The sequence below is a fragment of the Zosterops lateralis genome, assembly GCF_965231275.1.
Source record: "Zosterops lateralis genome assembly, chromosome: 17".
Taxonomy (NCBI): Eukaryota; Metazoa; Chordata; class Aves; order Passeriformes; family Zosteropidae; genus Zosterops; species Zosterops lateralis.
In genome coordinates this window covers 3,233,593-3,252,162 of record NC_139777.1, presented here as the reverse complement: position 1 = coordinate 3,252,162, position 18,570 = coordinate 3,233,593, and the positions used below count along the sequence as shown (strand labels likewise).

The 18,570-nt window shown below is 49.8% G+C and overlaps 1 protein-coding gene across 1 annotated transcript; it reads right to left on the bottom strand.

Moving 5' to 3' along the window:
* Nucleotides 1–1,232: 1,232 nt before the first annotated feature.
* CFAP251 (cilia and flagella associated protein 251) lies at nt 1,233–17,750 on the bottom strand. The gene is made up of 22 exons (XM_083873769.1): nt 17,543–17,750; nt 17,294–17,378; nt 17,046–17,152; nt 16,762–16,902; nt 16,466–16,575; nt 15,893–16,001; nt 15,379–15,459; nt 14,967–15,044; nt 14,473–14,517; nt 13,925–14,142; nt 13,264–13,437; nt 11,131–11,378; nt 10,890–11,038; nt 10,202–10,375; nt 9,743–9,927; nt 9,129–9,243; nt 8,797–8,960; nt 6,449–6,539; nt 6,102–6,245; nt 3,820–4,048; nt 2,547–2,648; nt 1,233–1,690 (listed from the first exon to the last, which is right to left on the bottom strand). The coding sequence occupies exons 1-22, from the start codon at nt 17,591–17,593 to the stop codon at nt 1,539–1,541; spliced, it is 2,952 nt and encodes a 983-aa protein (XP_083729895.1). The 5' UTR covers nt 17,594–17,750; the 3' UTR covers nt 1,233–1,538.
* Nucleotides 17,751–18,570: the final 820 nt, after the last annotated feature.

Sequence of the window (18,570 nt, the reverse complement as noted above, 5' to 3'; positions counted from 1 at the left end):
TTTTCCTTGAGTGCTCGCTGGAGAGAGCACAAGGCAACGTTCTTTTCCCCGCTTCCTCCAAGCTCAGGCCGTAAGTTACCCCAGAACTAAAAAGTTTATCCCATTTCAGGTCGCCTCCGCTCTAAAGGGTCACCAAAAGCTGCCCAGGGAGGTGGTGGAATCACCTCCCCTTTAGGGAAAGGCTGGATGAGGCACTTGGTGCTGTGGTTTATTGACAAGGTGGTGACCCGTCAAGGGTTGGACTCGATGATCCCAGAGATCTTTTCCAACCAAGTTGATTCTCGTGATTCTGTGATGAACCAATGCAGCATCAAGAGCACAGTTATATTTTACCACAAAGCAAAAAATCCAGTCCTAAAAACCAGGGTTTTAAAAAAACCTCAAAGCATTTTACACAGGGATAACACCTATTTTTGTACAGGGCAGTGAGAGACACCCATCCCACTCTTGCACCAATTGCTGTGACAGACCTTGAACACGGGGATGGGCAATGAAGCCCCCTGTTTAACAGGGAGCATAAATCCATAATTAGCAGATTTTGATTGTTTTTTTCCTCAGTGGTTATTAAATTTCTCAGCTGCTTTAAATAATTCCAGCAATATCCATAGAACTGGGCTGCTTTTGAGCACTGGAGGCTCAGCTCTGACAGAGATCCATGGAAGTACATGAGCATAAAGACTAAATGAGTTACATGGGAGGTGATGCTCTGCAGGAAATTTGTCACAGACCTGTGAGCTCTGGTGTGGACTCCCTCATTAACTTCTCCCTAATGCACACCTTGCCGCTCCTGCTAATTGTACAATCACAGATGCTCTGAGTACACAACAGCCATCTCTGTTTAAAAAACATTGCTTCTGAAAGGAACGCTTCTTAAGGGCCTACATTATTATTCTAATTGATGCCGAGGATGATGTAAAGAAGGAAGCTGTTCAACAGCACTTCACTGATCTTTCTACAGCAACTTGTATCAGTCTCATTATGCTGTTTATACACACACAGAGCGATGCCGTCCCATTGGTATTACCCTGCTAATTGGAATTACTACTTTCAAAGAGAAAAAAAAGTCAGTTTAAAGGCCAAAAGAGAAGCGTGGTTTTAATGGATACCACAGCATTTATTTCTTTACCGAGATCCATTGGATTTATAATTACAAATCCATTCTAACCTGTCAAAGCATTTATCAATGTGTTTAATCGATACAATACTCTTGCATTGCTCTTCTGCTGTCAGGTTTCACAAATGGATACTGTCTTAAGGTAATGAAAATAGACTGCATCTGGCATAAACCCACCTGAAATGACTTCTGGGAAGGTTCCAGCCAAGGATGGAGTGGCCACCTGCTTCATTCTTTCCAGCCATTCCAGTGTTTCCCTATATAGGTGTGAAATTACAGGTTTGTGGCATGTGCCAAACTGGGGACTTATTCTAGAGTTTGACTGAAGTGCAACTATGCGACCTTTACTTTGCAATAAACACAAGCCATAAATTTTGCAGGTATTTGAGGAGAAAGTAGGAACAAACAGAAAATCTAGTGCTAGCTATGATTCTGAGCCTTTGTAGATCAAAGATTCTTCTTTTCCCTCCTTGTTCTTTTTTTCTTGTTCAGCAATAGATAAGCCAAGAATGTCTGCAACAAATATCTCTGCTGTGATTTCTGCTGGAATATCTTCTACAGTCAGAGCTGCTGCACCTGGAGAGCAGTAATAACAACACAAAGACACACAGAAGCAATGTCAAAATGGCTTTCCAGTAAAATTTATAAGTAACAATAAGGGAATGAAATGTTTCTAAAGATATATGTAGGGATCATGACAAAGTGATGGTTTACTAGTTCGATACTTTATGTGTTTGTATCAGGGATTAAACCTGTCAAATCTGTGTGTCTCACCTTGCAGCAGGTCCCTGCTTCAGAAGAGTCGTGGGACAACTTTCACACTTGGCTGATTTGATAAGATTTAGGATCCTGAGGGATCCAGGAGTTTCAAAGTCCCCTTCAGGAGCAGCACCTTTACTGCATGAGGCCCATTGCCAGTGACCCTAAACAGATGCTGTTCCAAACTGGTGGGGACTGGGACATGAATTGTACAAAAATACCATTCCAATTACAATGGGCAATTAAATACAGCCCCTTGGCTCAAATCAATGCTATAATTTGCTGTTCCAGACTGGTGCAGACTGGGACATAAATTGCAGACGAATGCGGTCGTTACCAACAGCTCTGCTACAATGGGCACTGTGGCCTGGGTGAAACCAGCACTGGGATTTCCCTGTGTGTTTCTAATTTCAGTCCCAGCCTGCAGATAAACAGCAATGTAATCTTGTCAGGCCCCAGTTATAGTTCATTGTCCATTTATTTTTAGATATACCCCTGCAATTGCTGCGTGGATGAAGGACAGTCTGTAGCTCTGTGACTATTTTTGCAATCCCATCTGAGCAGTTTTGACAGCTCTTGGCCTAACAGGGTAAATGGGTTTGAAATTTAAATTATTCCATTTGGGAGTTGAAACAGTCCTGCTTCTGTGCTGTGTGGAATGCTAATCCTGTACCTGTGGGATCACAGGTGTCCAGTTCAGATTCTTCTTTCCTGGGTCTCCTGCACAGCAGGGTGGTCAGACACTCAGCCAGCTCGTCCTCTGTCATCTGCTCCCCTGAACAAAACAAAAGCACCACCAGCCCCTGGGTTATGGGGTTGAAAGCACAAAAGCTCAAAAGCAGCTCAAATTAAACTAAACAGGACAGTTCAAAAGAGGATCTGGCTTCTCTGAGATAGAGACATACACTGCTAACTAAAACATGATCCCAAGGCAGGAAAATGCTGATCCTAAGGAAAATTAATCTTCCCTATAGCTTTTTGGGAAAAAAAAGTCAATCAAAGGGAGAAATTCTGATGCAGACAGCTCTTTAAACAACATTGCAGTAGCAGGGGCTTGAGCTTCTATTCCCACTGGAGAATTCCTGGCACAGACCACAGTCCACACAGCCATTTTCATGCAGAGGAAGGAGAAAAGTGGAGAAAAGTCCTTATTTAGTATCTTGAAATAACATGGACATAGCACTTGTTCCCAGTTAGTGGTTGGCTCATGCCCTGGAGCATGAGGTTATAGATCTGTTATGAAACTGTTCTATCTGATGTACCTATTTATGGGTGTTCACACCATCTGTATAAATAGCTAACCTTTCTCACACTGGTTGAATCAGTGGTTTCCAAGGATCTTTGTGGCAAGGAGTCTTGCCAAGTGATGTACTGAGTAAACCAGCATTTCCCTTTACCTGTTCTAATGCTCAGCTGCACTTTTACAACAGAAGTAATACAACAGAAATTTGTTATTAGCACTCTATAACACTGGCCACAAGCATATTAACACCCATATTTCTGGTGTTCTCCCTGATTCAGCTCGACTAAATTATCCCATCTTTTCAATCTTACACAGATTTAGCCCAGGACCAATTTCATCCCTCCTTTCTTGTCTCCCTTTTATCAGTTTTATACTACTTTTCCAGAGCTGTGTGACTGGAAGAGAGAACAGCAATTCAGATAAGAGCACACAGGGAGAAGGATACATTTTGCCAAGATCCATACTTATCATTTAACAGCTGAGATACCTCAGGCCAGCAGAGATTTGCAGAGCAGTAAAAGAAGCACAGCTGGGACAAGACATCTGATTATTCAATTTAAAATCTTAAGGCAGGTGGCTCCTCGTGCCTGCCCTGGTTACCAGGTTCTCATTCCAGAATAATTTCTTGCTGCAGGGAAAAAGTTCTGAAATTGCAGGCAGAACTAGCAAGCATAAAAGTGATATTAGAAACAAAATAACTCACCTCTGCACTGAAGCAGTGACAGGAAGTCTCCTCTGTCAATAACTCTGTCTCCCTTCTTGTTATCATGTCCAAGAACCTGAAATGCTCGTTGTATGGTTTTCATTGACAAGCCAAGTGCAGGTCGATGATTTGTATAAAGTTTGATAAAATCCCCTAAATTGATTTTTGTCACTTCTTCTCCAGTATCCACATGCTTGCTGAATTTTACTTCATTTATCATTTCTTCAATCTAAAGATCAAGACAAGGCAGATTGTTACATGATTTATTTTGAAGAGCATTGGGCCAGTTTCTGACCCCGTGAATGCCAACGTCCCCGAGCTGTGCCTGTGTTGGTGCCACGGGTGCCATCCCCACATCCCAGGAGAAAATTGCACTCAGCAACTGGAGATGGGAATGGCCAACAGTTACACACCTGCTGACATGACAATAACAAGTAAAGATGTGGGTTACGCATCCACAGTCATTTTGGATTTCCTCTCCTGTGACAGGCCCTCGGTGACCCTGCAGCTGTTACCGGCACCGTGGGCACAGCTGTGTCTCCACTCTGGGACAGTGGGCAGGCAAACCACAAACCAGTAAAAAAGGACACCATCCTTGCTCTAGAGGCACACACACAAGGGTGCTAACAGAACCAGGCTGCACACCCTGACTAGATAAGAAAGCTTATCTTCCTCTGCTGTTCCCCATGTCTAGGACGTTCTAGTAGCCAAATCCAAAATGTGCTCCATGGGGCTGACACCCTGACACTCCTCTCAGACAAACAGGCAAGCACTGGCTGTGCTGGATACCAGTGGTTTTCCTCAAGTCTGGTGCTGTGAGTCAGCCCAGCTGGCAGCTGTGCAGATGTGTGTCCAAAAGGCAGCATCTGCTCCATGCCTTCATTGTACTTGCAGCCCCTTCGGAGATACACGGGCAGCAGAGAGATGCCGGGAGAATTCCCTGTGCCAACACGTACCAGGCCTGCTGCTCCCCGGGAAGGGAAGCTGATGCAAGATCTCCCCAGGGAGGACTTTGCATTCAGCCTTGGGCCTTTGTCCTTGTGTCACAAGTTTTTCCACTGAATGAAGCCCAGGGAAGAGGGAAATCTCAGCCTTATATTTTTCCTGTAGTGAATGTCACACCAAGCAAGAACAGTCATTTTTACTCGGCTCTGGCTGATATGGGATTAGGTTTTATATCAACCCCACTGAACTACAAAAGGAAAACACCAATTCCCAAAAGCTTTGCTAGTCAGCCCAAGCTGCCTTTTCTTCCTGCAGCTTTCCTTTTATTAAAACACTCTAGAGAGAGATGAACCTTCTCTCTGGATTTATTACTGATTGTAGGTTGCCTGGTTTCACAACAGCTCAGCACCTCTGTTTCCATGCCTGAAATGCTATTTTAATTTGGAGAAGTGTGGGGCATTATCAGTTATTATTCCAGAGACATTTCCCACGGGAATATGTTTTCTGTGCCCCCAAGAGGCAAAAATGTAATAACCCAAGGAAAAGATCTAACACAGTATGAAGAGATAACACCTCAACTTGGCACTGGGGCAAAGCAGCCCCAGCTCAGACAAACATTTGCTCGTTGTGGGGGCTCCATGGTGAGTCAGTTTGGTGGCAGCTGTGGCAAAGGTCCTGCCTCCCATCTGGTGGCTCCCCTGGCAGAGCATCCCTGGGCAGGTGGGGTGCCACAGACCCACAGCAGTGCCTCAGCAGCTTGTGGGTTCCTGTGCCGTGGCAGAGATGAGCACAACCTCCCCCACAGAAAGGCTGAGGGAGCACAGTGATGCACCTCTTCCCTTGGGAGAGCCTCTCCTGTGGTGATGAGCTGGAGCTGCTGCTCAGAGGCCGTTATTCAAATCTCCTTGCTTCAGATTCAGTCATGCCAGGTTACACATTACAAATGAGGTTTGTATACAGTACAAACTGCCGTGGAGAAACAGCCACACAAAGGGGAAGAAGCAGCACCCTTATTAAATCAGATCTCTCTGCTGTAAAGTTTTGACCCTGAGGTTACCTTGTTGAACAACTCTGAGCTGTCAGGCTCCAAGTTTGCTCAGCCTTCCTCTGCAGTTGCCCAACTTGCTAGCAAGGAAACTTTTTTAGGAATTTTCTGACAGATTCTCACCACTACTATATTGATGCAGACCAAATAAAAATACACTGAAAGCCAGTAAACATATCCCAGAGCCATCCAGCATGGCAATGGTCAGAATCTGGCCCTTAGAACACTTGGGAAGTGCAATCAGTCTTGCTCTTTCTTCTTTTAATAACAACAATAAAAACAGCTGACCAACCTCTTCCTCTGATGGATAAAATCCTATTGCTCTCATTACAGAAGGAATTTCCTCCAAGGGAATGTGTGTTGACACCTGTCTCTTCTCCAGTGTGTCGATACCTTGTCTGCACAGCTGTACGTAGTAAAAATAGTCCTCCAGTTCCTGCCAGGAATTCAAACAAACACTGCAAATTTCAGTTACCAACAGGCACAGAAGATAAGGCTCCTTTTAGGGTTTTACTAACAGCCATATCAATGAAATTGCTGTTAAAGGCGAGCTGGACAAAACATAAAGAAATGTCAGGCCTGTATAAATTAAATTCCAACCAGATGTGGCCAGACAACATTCACAGTGAGCATAATTACCCTGAAGAATTTGCCTTCTCTGCCATCATCCAGGAGGCTGTAGAATGGGATCAAATCCTCCCCACCCAGGAAAGCAGCAGCATCCAAGGCACTGCAGAAGTGGAGGAAAGAAGGTACAGGAAGGGTTCATGTGAGGAGAGCTTTCACAGTTCCCTTTCTAGTCGTTGTTCACAGGCACTTTCAATAAATAAAATCCCAGGGCCTCAGAATTCAGGAAAGAAAAGCACTGCCTTGAACCTTGTGCTATTTTATCATCAGCTGCACTTCTACAGCATATTTCATACCCAGGTTTTACATACAATAGCACAGTGTGGGAATTAATTATTACTGAATGGTCCTCTTGTTTAGTGGAATGAGTACAGGGCTGGGAGCCAGGAGCTTTTCCATGGACTTGAACTTGGTGTCTGGCATTTGGCTTTTCTGCTTCCTTATAGAGACATTGAGGGAGATGAATTAGCTAGATCAGCATTTTGAACATGCAGAGAAGGCTGGGGCTTGGTGTTTGCAATAAACCACACAACTCCCTGTTCCTTGATCCAACACATTTTTCCCCAATAACTCAGTGCAATCCATTACCCGACTTCCTCTGCCGTGGCGGGCGACGGAGTCGCAGGTGCAGTTTGCATTAAACTGAAAGTGCCTGAGTAGCCACCGCTTTGTTTCAATTTCATAGGCAGTTGGAGCCAAAAGAATCCCTTTGGCTTGTGCAGATGTAAAAAGAAACCAAGCCTGGAAGTGCAATCATGGCATAGCACTGCCACATAATACCCCACGCCTGGCAGCCAGGCTGCAGCTTTCACACACTCACACCTCTGTAGTGCTGCCTCCACTGGGGTTTTTTTGCAAGCTTCATGCTTTCTTCATAATTAAGTTATTTCGGTATTAAACACAGTGGAGATTCACAAGATGCCAGAAGCAGCAATAAAATGATAATTAGCTCATCAAAAACTTCGCTCCAAAAACAAATTACATAGAAATTCAATGTTGCCTGGACTCTGGCCAACCATTATAAAGAAGGATCATTTATATTCTATTGCCTTCCTTAAAATGTCGCTTATCCTGACCCCCGACTGTTTAAGCCACACAAAGTGGAAAAGAAAATAAATAAACCCATTGCTTTCCCACCCAGGTTTCCTTTGTTCTGGCACATGAAGGTGAGTTGGCTTGGCACTCCTTGGGCTTTCCTCAGAGTGAATGGTACCTGAAAAATGTGTTTCTTGCAGGACCAGCATGTGTCTTAACCACAAAGTCGTGGTCCTAGGAAGGTGAGGGGCAGTGGTGTTTCCCAGGTGCTAATCTAATGGCAAACATAGGAGCAAGGGCTAAAAGCCAGCTCCCGTGGAGTTATTTCCCAGAAACCAGGAGACACAGTGCTCTGTGCTAGGAGAGTGTTGTGCAGGATTTGAAAAAAAACCCAAAACAGCAGAGACTGAGGGACACGATGCCACACTACCCTAACTCTGCCATGGACTAAGCTCCCTTCCCAGTCCCTGGAGTGTGAAGTGGTTCCATGGTGGCCTGACAGTTTTCATGCCATTCACAGCTGCTTGCTCTGTTTCCATGTACAAATGTATCTATTGGGCACCTGCAGCCCTGAGGGAAAGCCTGTGCTCCAAACATGCATTGAATTGAGCAGCTTTGGGCCATGACATGCCAACAAACCAAAATATCTATCATGCTTTTGCTGTGTTACCCTCCTGTCATGTGGGAGCACGTCTGGCACCACTGCCCAAGGGATCTGGCAGAGGGAAACCTGCAGAGGGTGGCGTAAGAAACCTGGCAGGATTCATTGCTGATGCTCTGGGCCAGAGCCTGGAGAGCCTCCTTTGTTAAAGCAGCCTCTACTCTTCAGCCACCCCATTTACTACAGCCCATTTATTCATGTAAGCAAAGCTTTATGGGATTAAGGTGGCTTGTCCTAAATCCAGTCTTCAAACACAGGAGGGATTTCCCAGCAAATTCCTATCCCATTTGGAGAGCAGAGACTTTTGTATCAGCAGCTGCCCTGTGTGCTCCTTCTGCAGCCAGTGCTGCTTCTCTGGTCCCTGCCTAACTCTGACAATCTCCCATCACACTGGCCAGACCCTCAAAAGAATCACAAAATCCCCTGCCCAAGTTCTTACCATTTGGGCACCATTTCCCAGACTGGACTATTGTTTAGGCACTATGGCCACCCCTGTGAGGTTTGCTGGTTTAATCCCCCCTACATCACAGAGAGGGGAACAAAACTCCCCAAAACACATCCCCCTTGTTTCAGCTGCCGCCCCACATAGCTTCTTGGGGCCCAATGGGTCAACCAAGCAGCTGTGGAAAGCAATAACAAGATTCCCTTTCCTGCCATAACTCACTATAGGTTGACCTTCCATTTTATAAAAGTGCGCTCCTTCCCCCCGGCTGTGAAGACGTAACGCCCGTCGTGGGAGATGGCAAAGTCAGAGGCTCCATCCGGGTGGCAAATGAAGGCTGAGGACTTGTGGGGGTTGCCATCAAGAGGCAGCATCTGCAAGCCCACCTGTAAGGGAAGAGAGGGTCTGAGAGGGCTGGGGGTCCCACTGGGGCAGTGCCACATCTTCTCCCCCAGGAGCTTGCTCAGCTCTCAGGCAAGAGCAGCCTACAGTGGAATTCCCAAGGGACCACCAGCTCTGCAAGTGGGGGCTCTTGTACAGCTGGGGCTCCATACCTTGTCCTTTGTAATGAACACCAGGTAGTGTTGCTGGGGGTCTGCACAGCTTGTCCTAGGGAGGATTTGTATCTTCTCCAAGGGAGAGCCATAAGTTGGTCCCAAAAGAGTCTTTCTAAAGGCAAACAATGTATTTATCCACTCTAGGCCACCCAAAACATTTTTCCCCTCTGAACAGTTATTGTGTGGAAGGATGGGTAGATATGGGAAGTTTGCAGAGGCTTGGTGCTACTGGATGAGAGAAGAAATAGGACAGCGGCCCTGACTAGAAGGGACTACACTGGGGCTCAGAAATTAATTTAGTGTGCAGGGGTTATTATGTTTTGCTCATGTGGACTCCAGTCTCTATCTCATGTCTTACTGCTACATCTCAGGTCCAACATGCTGAGACCAATATCCACCTGCAGCCACGACCTTGCTAAATGGCAAATTAGTCAACAGCAGAGTGGGCATAAGAATGGAGTGACCTGAAGGCTCTAGAGCCATCCCAAGATCTGCATCACAGATGAAAAATCACATGCTCATTGGTGGGACTATGGTGGTCATTAGACCAAGGAGAACACAGGGCCAGGAGCAGGCTCCCAGACAATGGCAGGCCTGAACCAATCCTCTACCTGCACGCTTTGGTCATTGTGTTGTAGAGTTTCATTTTGTAGCAGTTGTTGGCAGTGAGGAAAAAGGACTCGGTGCTGAGCTGTGGGTACCAGGTCAAGCACAGGGGCACTGCAGCCTGCTCCAGCCTGTCCCTGTGTGTGACCACCAAGTGGTCCTTGATGCTGTTGTTCAGGTCATATTCAACCTGGAGGGAAGACAAGGAAACACAGCAACTCCTCTGTGGTCTGCCCTGCATCCTTGACCTTGTGGATTCACTGGATTTGCATCTCCTGGAGAAGCCACAATAGGAGAGCATCAGTACCAAGACCAGGCTGAGAAACAACTCCCAGCAATGGAGCTGGTTAGGAGAGGGTTGGGAGCCATGGAACCAAACATGGAGTCTCCTTTGATGGCCTTGTCCAGCCCCACCCCTTTAACCACAAATCTTCACTGTCCTTTAAACTTTTGCATCAACCCACCAGCTGTCGGTCCTCCCCGAGGCTCAGGAGCCTGGGCTCGTTGCTGCCTGGGTGGACCCCAAAGAGGATGCCCCGGATGGGTTTGTAGTGGGAGTCCAGCCCTGCCAGGTGTTCCCAGCATCTGTTCCCTTTCTGCAGGACTCTCTTGTAAACAATCACTGAATAATTCTCATCCTGCAACAACAGCACAAAGGTCAACGAAGGGAAAAATCTTTTTCTTTGTACAGATCATCACCAGGTGCTATAACCTCTGAGCCAAACTGTCTCAATACTTCTAAACTGAGACATGGGATTGAGGGAGAAACCCCCTCCCAGAGCACCAGCCAGAAGGAAATCCCTGCTCCAGCCCCTTCTTCAGATGGATGCAGAGCTAAGACTTGTCACTAAACTTAGGGACTAAACTTAGGGACGGGTCACTGCTAGCAGCGGGTCTGCGGAGCCGCTGTGACTGGTGACGTTTTTACAGAGTGACTCTTCAAGCCAGGAAAAGCATTTCGGAGTCAGGAAGCCCCAGGGGAGGAACAGCCCTCTGCCCTGCTCGCTCTGCATTTCAGAGTCACCAAGCCCCAGGGGAGGGACGGCCCTCTGCCCTGCTCGCTCTGTGCCTCGCAGGATGGCCGGCAATTCCCTCCCAAAGCTGCCCCGCGAGCAGCGCATGTAAATCACCGAGCGGAAAAAACAAGCTTACAGCGGTTGCGAGGTACTTGGAATCGTGAGAGAAGCTGATGTGAGTCACGGGACTCTGTGAGAAATGGAATGCCTCACAGATGGACTGAAGGGAAATTGCATCAAGGATGTAAACGCTTCCATCAGTAAAACCAGCGGCCAGAAAACAGCCTGGAAAGCAGACCAGAAAACTCTCACGACACCATCACTCCTCCTGGGAAGGCCAGTGCTTGGCACGCGAGGAGCTCACAGGGCTGGGATACCTTCAGGATCGTAGGATAAGCACTGGATGCCAGCCTCAGTGAATATCCTGCTAACGATGTACTTGGTCTGCTTGTATTCCCACACCTTCAGCAGCCCACAGTGACTCCCCACAGCCACAAATGGCTCCTGTGGGTGGCAGGCAATGGCATTCACAGCTTTCTTTGCCTCTTGCAGGATTTTTTCAAAGTGTGTGCTGTCTGTTGCAACATGGAACATGGTTGCATCAGAGGTTGAAAGGATAAAGTTCCTGTTTAGTGTGAAAGAAACAGAATTGGATGAATCAGACCAACTGGCTCATGTCCCTCCAAGCTATATTACACATCCGTCTCTTTTTGGCAAGTTAGTTGGACAATCACTTATATTTTATGATACACAGTATGCAAACGCTCCTTGACCTGGAAGGCAAGTGGCACTTTGTATTCATGACCTGGGAAATGGCCATGGGAAGACACTGGAGCCAGTTCCATTTTCTACTTGGCTGGGCAAGCCAGAAGATGAATGACATCTGGGGAGCTCCTGCCGTTTGCAAGTCACTGGCCTGTGAGATGGACAAATGAGCAATTGAAGATACTCTGAACGGGCTTTTCATGTGTCTCCACACCACCATCAGTGGCTCCACATTGATCATGCTGCCATAGCCAAGGTCAGAGGGCAGTTTCAGTCCCTGTCTGCTCACTTGGCCACACTGACCAGCACAGCAGAGAGGTTTAACTGTGTGACTGGTGATGTGTGAAGCACAGAGCTGGATAATTATTCACATTACAGCACAAACATGTACAGTTTCAGTCTGCCTGGTTGAGAGTCTGGACACAGTAAAAGGGACAAGAGACCCCAGAGTGGTTTGAATAGGAAGGGACCTTAAAATTTGCCTTGTTTCAACAGCTTCCACTAGATCAGGTTACTCCAAGCCCCATCCAACCTGGCCTTGAACAATTCCAGGCATGGGGCATCCACAGCTTTTCTGGGCAGCTTGTGCCAGGACATCGCCACCCTCATAGTGAGGAATTTCTTCCTATATCCCATCTAACCCTGCCCTTTGTCAATTTTAAACCATTCTCCCTTGTCCTGTCACTCTCTACCCTTGTCCAAAGCCTCTCTCCAGCTGTTTTGGAGCCCTTGAGGCACTGGAAGGTGCTTTAAGGTCCCCTTGGAGCCTTCTCCAGGCTGAATCTAGAAGTTGCACAGATAGATGAGTGAGGATGCACTGCCTCTTTGCCAGCTGCTCCATCACAGCCACCAGTTTATTCACATCTGGCCCAGGCACAGATGGACTCTGCATCTCTTGTGTGCCATGGCTGAACTCTCCAGCCATTCCTAATCCCATCAGCCTCTGGGATGAGCTCAGGCCTTCCCCTTTGGTTTTCTGCCTTTTGTACTGCCCAGAGCAGCTACAGGTGGCAGGAGCTGCAGCAGCAATCCAGGAAGAGGGATGAGAAAACAGACACCAACAGGGAAACCAAACCATCCCCCAGGACACTGCTCCAGGCTGGAGAGGAACCTGTCCCACACGGCTCTTTGGAAAACACACATGGCTAAGACCAGATGTTGCCAGGAAAGCCTTAACAGGAGTGGCAGACATGTGGTTTGCAGGCTGGATGGAGCCACACAACAGCTTCATCTGGCCTGCAGACTCCCTATAAATCCCGAGGCACAGCTACGTCACACAGAGGGACAGAGAGGGGCTGGTGACCAGACAGTGTAGTACAACCCTGTGCTGGTGCCACAGCCCTGATTAGCCTGCCAAGCCATGATAAAATCCAACTGGATATAGCCATCCCTAGGAGGGGTTTAAGGGGGGATTAAGGGGCCCAGTGGGAGCTGGAAGCTCAGAATCAGCACTGCCTGGTGTGCGGGTACGTGACAGAGAAGCTGATCACCACCATGCCTGCACCAAGGCATCACCTCAAGCTCAGAGTCTGGGAAGTGCTGGAGCCCACCCACACTCCTTCCATGTCCTGCCTCCTTCTCCTGCCCAGGAGCCTGGGCACAGGGCTGAATCCTGCTCCAGACCAGGCAGAAGCTCATGGAGCAGCTCTCATTGATCACCTCCTCAGATCCCACTGACCACCTCCCCAGCTTTCAAATGCAAGGCAAACACAGGAGAAGACCTGGGTTTGTAAAGAGACACTCACCTGGTGAGAAAGGGGCAGTTCCTGCCTGGGAGGGCATTGGGAGGATCACGAAGGATTGTGGAGAAGGAGATGGACTGGATGGGACCCACTTCGTCATGGCTGTAGATGGTGAGGAGCCGCAGCTGCCCATCATAGAATTTAACCTGCCCTTTCACATCTCCTGTGACTATACAGCTGCAGGGAAGGGAAAGTTATTAACCAACACACTGACTGACAACTCCCAAATATTTCTTGGAGAGCATCCTTGGGTGGAAGCAAATCTCTTCCCCATTTCTCTGCACAAGCACACGAGCAGAGCCCTGCAGAGATGTGCAGGAGAAAGCCAGCGTTGTGCAGAAATCAGCGGTTCTGTGACCCTGCCGTGTCCCCAAGGCTGTCGCGTTCGGTGGCTGTCTGCTCCCTCTGCCGGTAGCGGCCGGGAGGCTGAGCCACTGTCTGAGCTACCCCAGCAGAGCTGGCAACGCATCACCACGACTTTTCAACCTCGTTTCCACCCGCAGGCAAATCCATTGCTGGGAAATTACTCAAAAGCCAGCAGCACTTTCCTGCATGAGTGACCATGCTGCCGAGTGACTTAAAACTCCAACATTTTCTCTGCCACTCCTACAGCTGAGGTACCTGAGGACTGTACTACAACTCCTGAGGAGGGTTGCCCCGTTACCTGTCCAACACTTGGAGCACGGTAAGACTCTCCTCTTGCATTGGCACCACTTTGGTGGCTGTTATTCCGTGGGGTTTGGGTGGCAGTTCCTTGGGGAGAGTGCGGGGATTGTCCATGTCCCACACCACCAGCTTCCCGGCCGAGGTGCCCGTCAGAGCTTGGGTGTTGTTAAAATGGAAAACTGACTGGCTGAACTGTCCCACCAGGCACTTGAAGGTCTGTGGAGACAGCAGCCAGGCTGTGTTTTTATCCCAGATCTGGCTCTGCCCTCCTCAAGGAGAGAGGTTTCTGCTTGGTCCTCATGACGTTCCCTCCCTATCCCATGGCAGGGCAAGAGATGAGAGCCCCGTGAGAAATTGCAGTGGAGCACCTTGGAGAGAGAGCCCTGCTTGAGCTCAGCCTGGGCAAACCTGGCTTGTTCCAGTCTGAGGGGGACAGGCTGGGGCCATGGCCAGTGTTTTTGCTTAAGGGGATGGGGAGGGACAGTGCTGCTGCCAGCAGGAAAGCCAAGAGGGTGACATGCTGTGGTCACTCCCTGCTGTGCTCACCTTGTTGCTCAGGAATGGTGCCCCATACTGCAAACCAGAATCATCCTGGGGAAAGCAGAGAAAACATCCAGGGCAGGGATTTTGGAACTGAACTCTGCAGTGCCAGCATGTCCCCTCCCCACATCCCACACTGTGGTGACCCAAGCAGACCCTTCTTCCTGGGGCAGAACGGCTCCAAGGTCTTCCAGAGAGCACAAAACATCCTCTCCTTCCACCTGCTGCTTTCCAAAAGCTGCTGAATGGCACAAGGCCCATGGAAAAGCAGGAGTGGGAGAGGTGAAGAGCATCCCTGCCACAGCTGGGCCTGACCAGGGTGGGAGTGGAGGGAGTGTGATACTCTGTCCAGACCACTTTGGGATCTGGCAAGGGCATGGAGCAGGGAAGGGACAGATCTGCAGAGTGTGACCACAGTTGTGGACAGACACCAGCCCCTGAACCCTCTGCCCCACCTCCCTTCTGGCACCAGACACACAACTTCCCATATCCCTCCTTACCCACAGGTAAAATATCATCCGGGTTTTGCTGTTGCTGAGAAACTCATGGGAATTCTGAGGGTTAAAAATTACATAATCCTGAAATTCAAAGAATTGCATTAGTGCCAAACTAAGCAATGCTTTCTGCTTATTCTTCCATCCAAACCCCATCCAAACTTTTATCCAAAACCACCTCACCAGCTGCACTGAAATTAAATCAGAGGACACCCCATGGCTGTCAGGCATCAGAGGAACAGGGATGACCCTTTGGGATGCTCTGCTGCACCAGGGTGCTCCAGGGCTGGGGTGTGATCCTGCCTCCCCTCCCCAGCTGACACCTCCCAGCAGCCTCGTGCTGGATGGGGGTACAGGGGGCAGCAGGTGAGGGTGGGGCTGCCCAGTCCAGCCCTTCTGCCCCCCTTGGCCGCTTTACCTGATGCCCAAACTCAGGCTTCAGCTCTATGCTGCATATGGCCTTCTCTTTGGGGAAAGTCCATCTCCAAACAGAAACTTTCTGGAGGGGAAAGGAAGAAAAATCCAAGGAACACTTGTGGCTTTTTGGGAAGTTGGGGGAGCCAGGTAAATCCCACTCCCCACCCACTGCAGGGGCTGGTGTGGCCTAAAGAAGTGGAGCAGGGTAAAACCCAGCACAGCCTGGTAGCAGAAAGCTTAATTTCAGGAAATAATTCTGGAAATTGCTTAGATGAAAGTGATTAAGTCAGAAGCTTTCATCCCAAATTAAGATCCATTTTCTCAATTCTGCAGCATTCACTTGAATGAAATCCAGGTCTGTCTTCTAACAGCTCAACAAAAACAAAGCATCACTCTGCAAACCTGCTCCCCTTCTCTCCCCGTCGGAATTCCCACCTCCCCTGTGCCACTGCACTGCAAAAAACCTTCCAGATCTCTGTCCTGCAAAGCTCTGAAAAAGGAGATATTCTCTTCACCTGCACAGTACCAGTACTAATGGTCACCAAATACTTGTCGTCCTGGGAAATGGCAATGGCACAGATCCCGTCCTCTGGGTGACTCTCGAAGAGGGTGTGCACGGGTACCCTACAGAACAGAGACTTCATGGGTGCTCCTGGCACCACAGGGGGTCAAAGGCAGTCACTTGGCAAAGTCTGTGGCACAACCCACCCACCCTGGTCTGTGTGGAAGAAGAGATGGAGGCAGGGAGGCTGCAAACACTGGTGCTGCCACAGGCTGGTGTTTGGTGTCCCCTCCACCCCTTTCTCCCAAGTAAATGGCACTGGGAAACAACTCACCAGGGATCTTTGAAGATCCTACAGCATGGAGATGTGATGTACTTAGTCTGGGGGAGCTCAGCCCCATCTCAGTGTCCCATGGGTGTGGGTGATACAAGGATGATGAAGGACTTGGTTTGGTTTTGGTTCCTTTGCTGCTTTTTAGTCTGTCCCTGTGTTCTCCCATTTTACTCTCAGCTGAGACTAGAGTTGGTCCTGAGTGATTTACTGGACATGAGGGGGTTCTAAAAGAGGAGGTTCCTGGGAGCTTACCCAGAGTAGGAGTCCCACACCATGATCAGAGCATCTGGCCCTCGGTCAGCAGTCGCAATCCAGCGTTTGCTTTCACTCACACACAGGCAGGAGATGACATTTGTGTGGCCCTGGGGGAGGGAAGCAGCAAAAGTGCCTTGGGGGCTGCAAACCTGGGGCTGTTTTGTTCATACCTTTCGTATGGGCTGCTCCCAGGTTTGGTTATAGGTGATCCCTGAGCACAGGGCACCAGAAAGAGATGGAGGGAGGGGATTCAGGAGAAAGAGAGGAGGGAGATGCTTGGCTGTGTGCCAGACCTGCAGGTGGAACTGCTTGTTCCGTGGGATATCGTGGATGACCACTGTGTGGGAGCAGACGTACAGGAACACACAGTCCTCCCCATCCATCAGGCTGTGCACAGCCAGGCTGCTGTTGTAGCCAAACACCCAGGATACATCCTGCAGGGAAGAGGCAATTCCTGGCTCTCAGCAGCCAGGACAAAAAAGGCACACGAGGTCTGTGGGGTGATGGAAAAGAGCAGGGCAGGAGTCCTGGGTGCCACGTGGACCACCCTGTTGGCCCTGTGCCTGTTGGTACTCACAAGGGGGTAAAGGCTTCTGTCTCTGTTCCTCCCAAACACCATCCCTGGTGAGGCTCCCCACACCAAGCTGGCACCACCTGTATGCTGTGTGTGCTTCTCCCTGTAGCCTGAGAGAGGGCTGGAGATGGCTCCCTTGGACTCAGACAGTGCTGGGGGTGGCTCAGGGGGTCCAGCACCCTCTGGGCATGATGTCCCAGCACTGCCTTCCCCCAGGGTGCCCTGGCTCAGGGTGTCTGAGATCCCCATACCTAAAGGAGATGACCGGGGACACGATGGTGTTGCGTCACTATCCTTTCGTGATCCTTTCTTGTCCCTGGCAGCAGCCAGGGGATCCTTATGAAAGGAAGAGAGGTTTTGGTGAATGCTGGCTCCTGGGCTGGTCTGGGTGGGGGCTGCCAGGAATGAACCCCAGCATGTCTCAGATCCCAGGGGCTGGTTCCACTAGGATCTACCCCAGACCCTGTCTCAAACAGGACTTTCCATGGTGCTGCCCTCACCTCCTCAGGCTGTACATCTGTCTGCTGAGCCGTCTGTTTGTCCTGGGACATCTCTCTGGGCTCACTGCTTAGCACTGCTCTTCCCTCAGCGGGTTACTCCAGTGTAACTTCACACGGACCATCCATCCACACCTTCACCCTCCTCCCAGGGAGCTGGGGTGTGGAGATCCTCTGAAATAACTTCCCCACACACACTCTCCCAGATCTGGCTGCACAACAACCTGGAATTGGGCACAGCAGGAGGAAAGGGCATCTGTGAAGCTGCGAAATAGATCCCAGGGCACCTTCTCAGTGGTACCACTCCCAGACTGAGCACAAACAAGTCCAGTACAGCGGTTATTCCAGCTGAGCGCAGGCTCCCTCCCTTATCTGCCCGCACACCGCGCCGGGCATGGAAATTTCCCTTTTGGATGGAGTTTTGTCACAGTCCCTGGGAGCACAGAGCTGCTCCTGGGCGGCAGCTGCTTCATCTCCGGCTTCATGGGTCTGGATTTGAGCCAACACCGAAACCTTGTGCACAGAAAACTTTCACGGGAGGGGAAAGAGGCCCTGGGAAAAACCCTCCCCCGGGCCCGACACGTAGGACGGGAGCTCGGGAACGGCCGCGGCCGCCGGGTCTCACCGAACTCACACGGGAGCCGTTCCCAAGACCCCTCCAGGCTTCGGTGCCTCCTGCTGTCCCGAGGGCCCCTCCCGGAGACCCTCCCGAGGACCCCCCGCTCACCGACACGGCGATCCCCGCGTCTCTCTGTCTCTGCGGCCGCCGTTCCCAGGCAACGGCTGCACCGGCTGCGCCACCGGCTGCACGGGAAACGCCGGGAGAGAGGGGGAACCTGCTCATCCTCACTGGTTACACCGGGAAACGCCGGGAGAGAGGGGGAACCTGCTCATCCTCACCGGTTACACCGGGAAACGCCGGGAGAGAGGGGGAACCTGCTCATCCTCACCGGTTACACCGGGAAACGCCGGGAGAGAGGGGGAACCTGCTCATCCTCACCGGTTACACCGGGAAACGCCGGGAGAGAGGG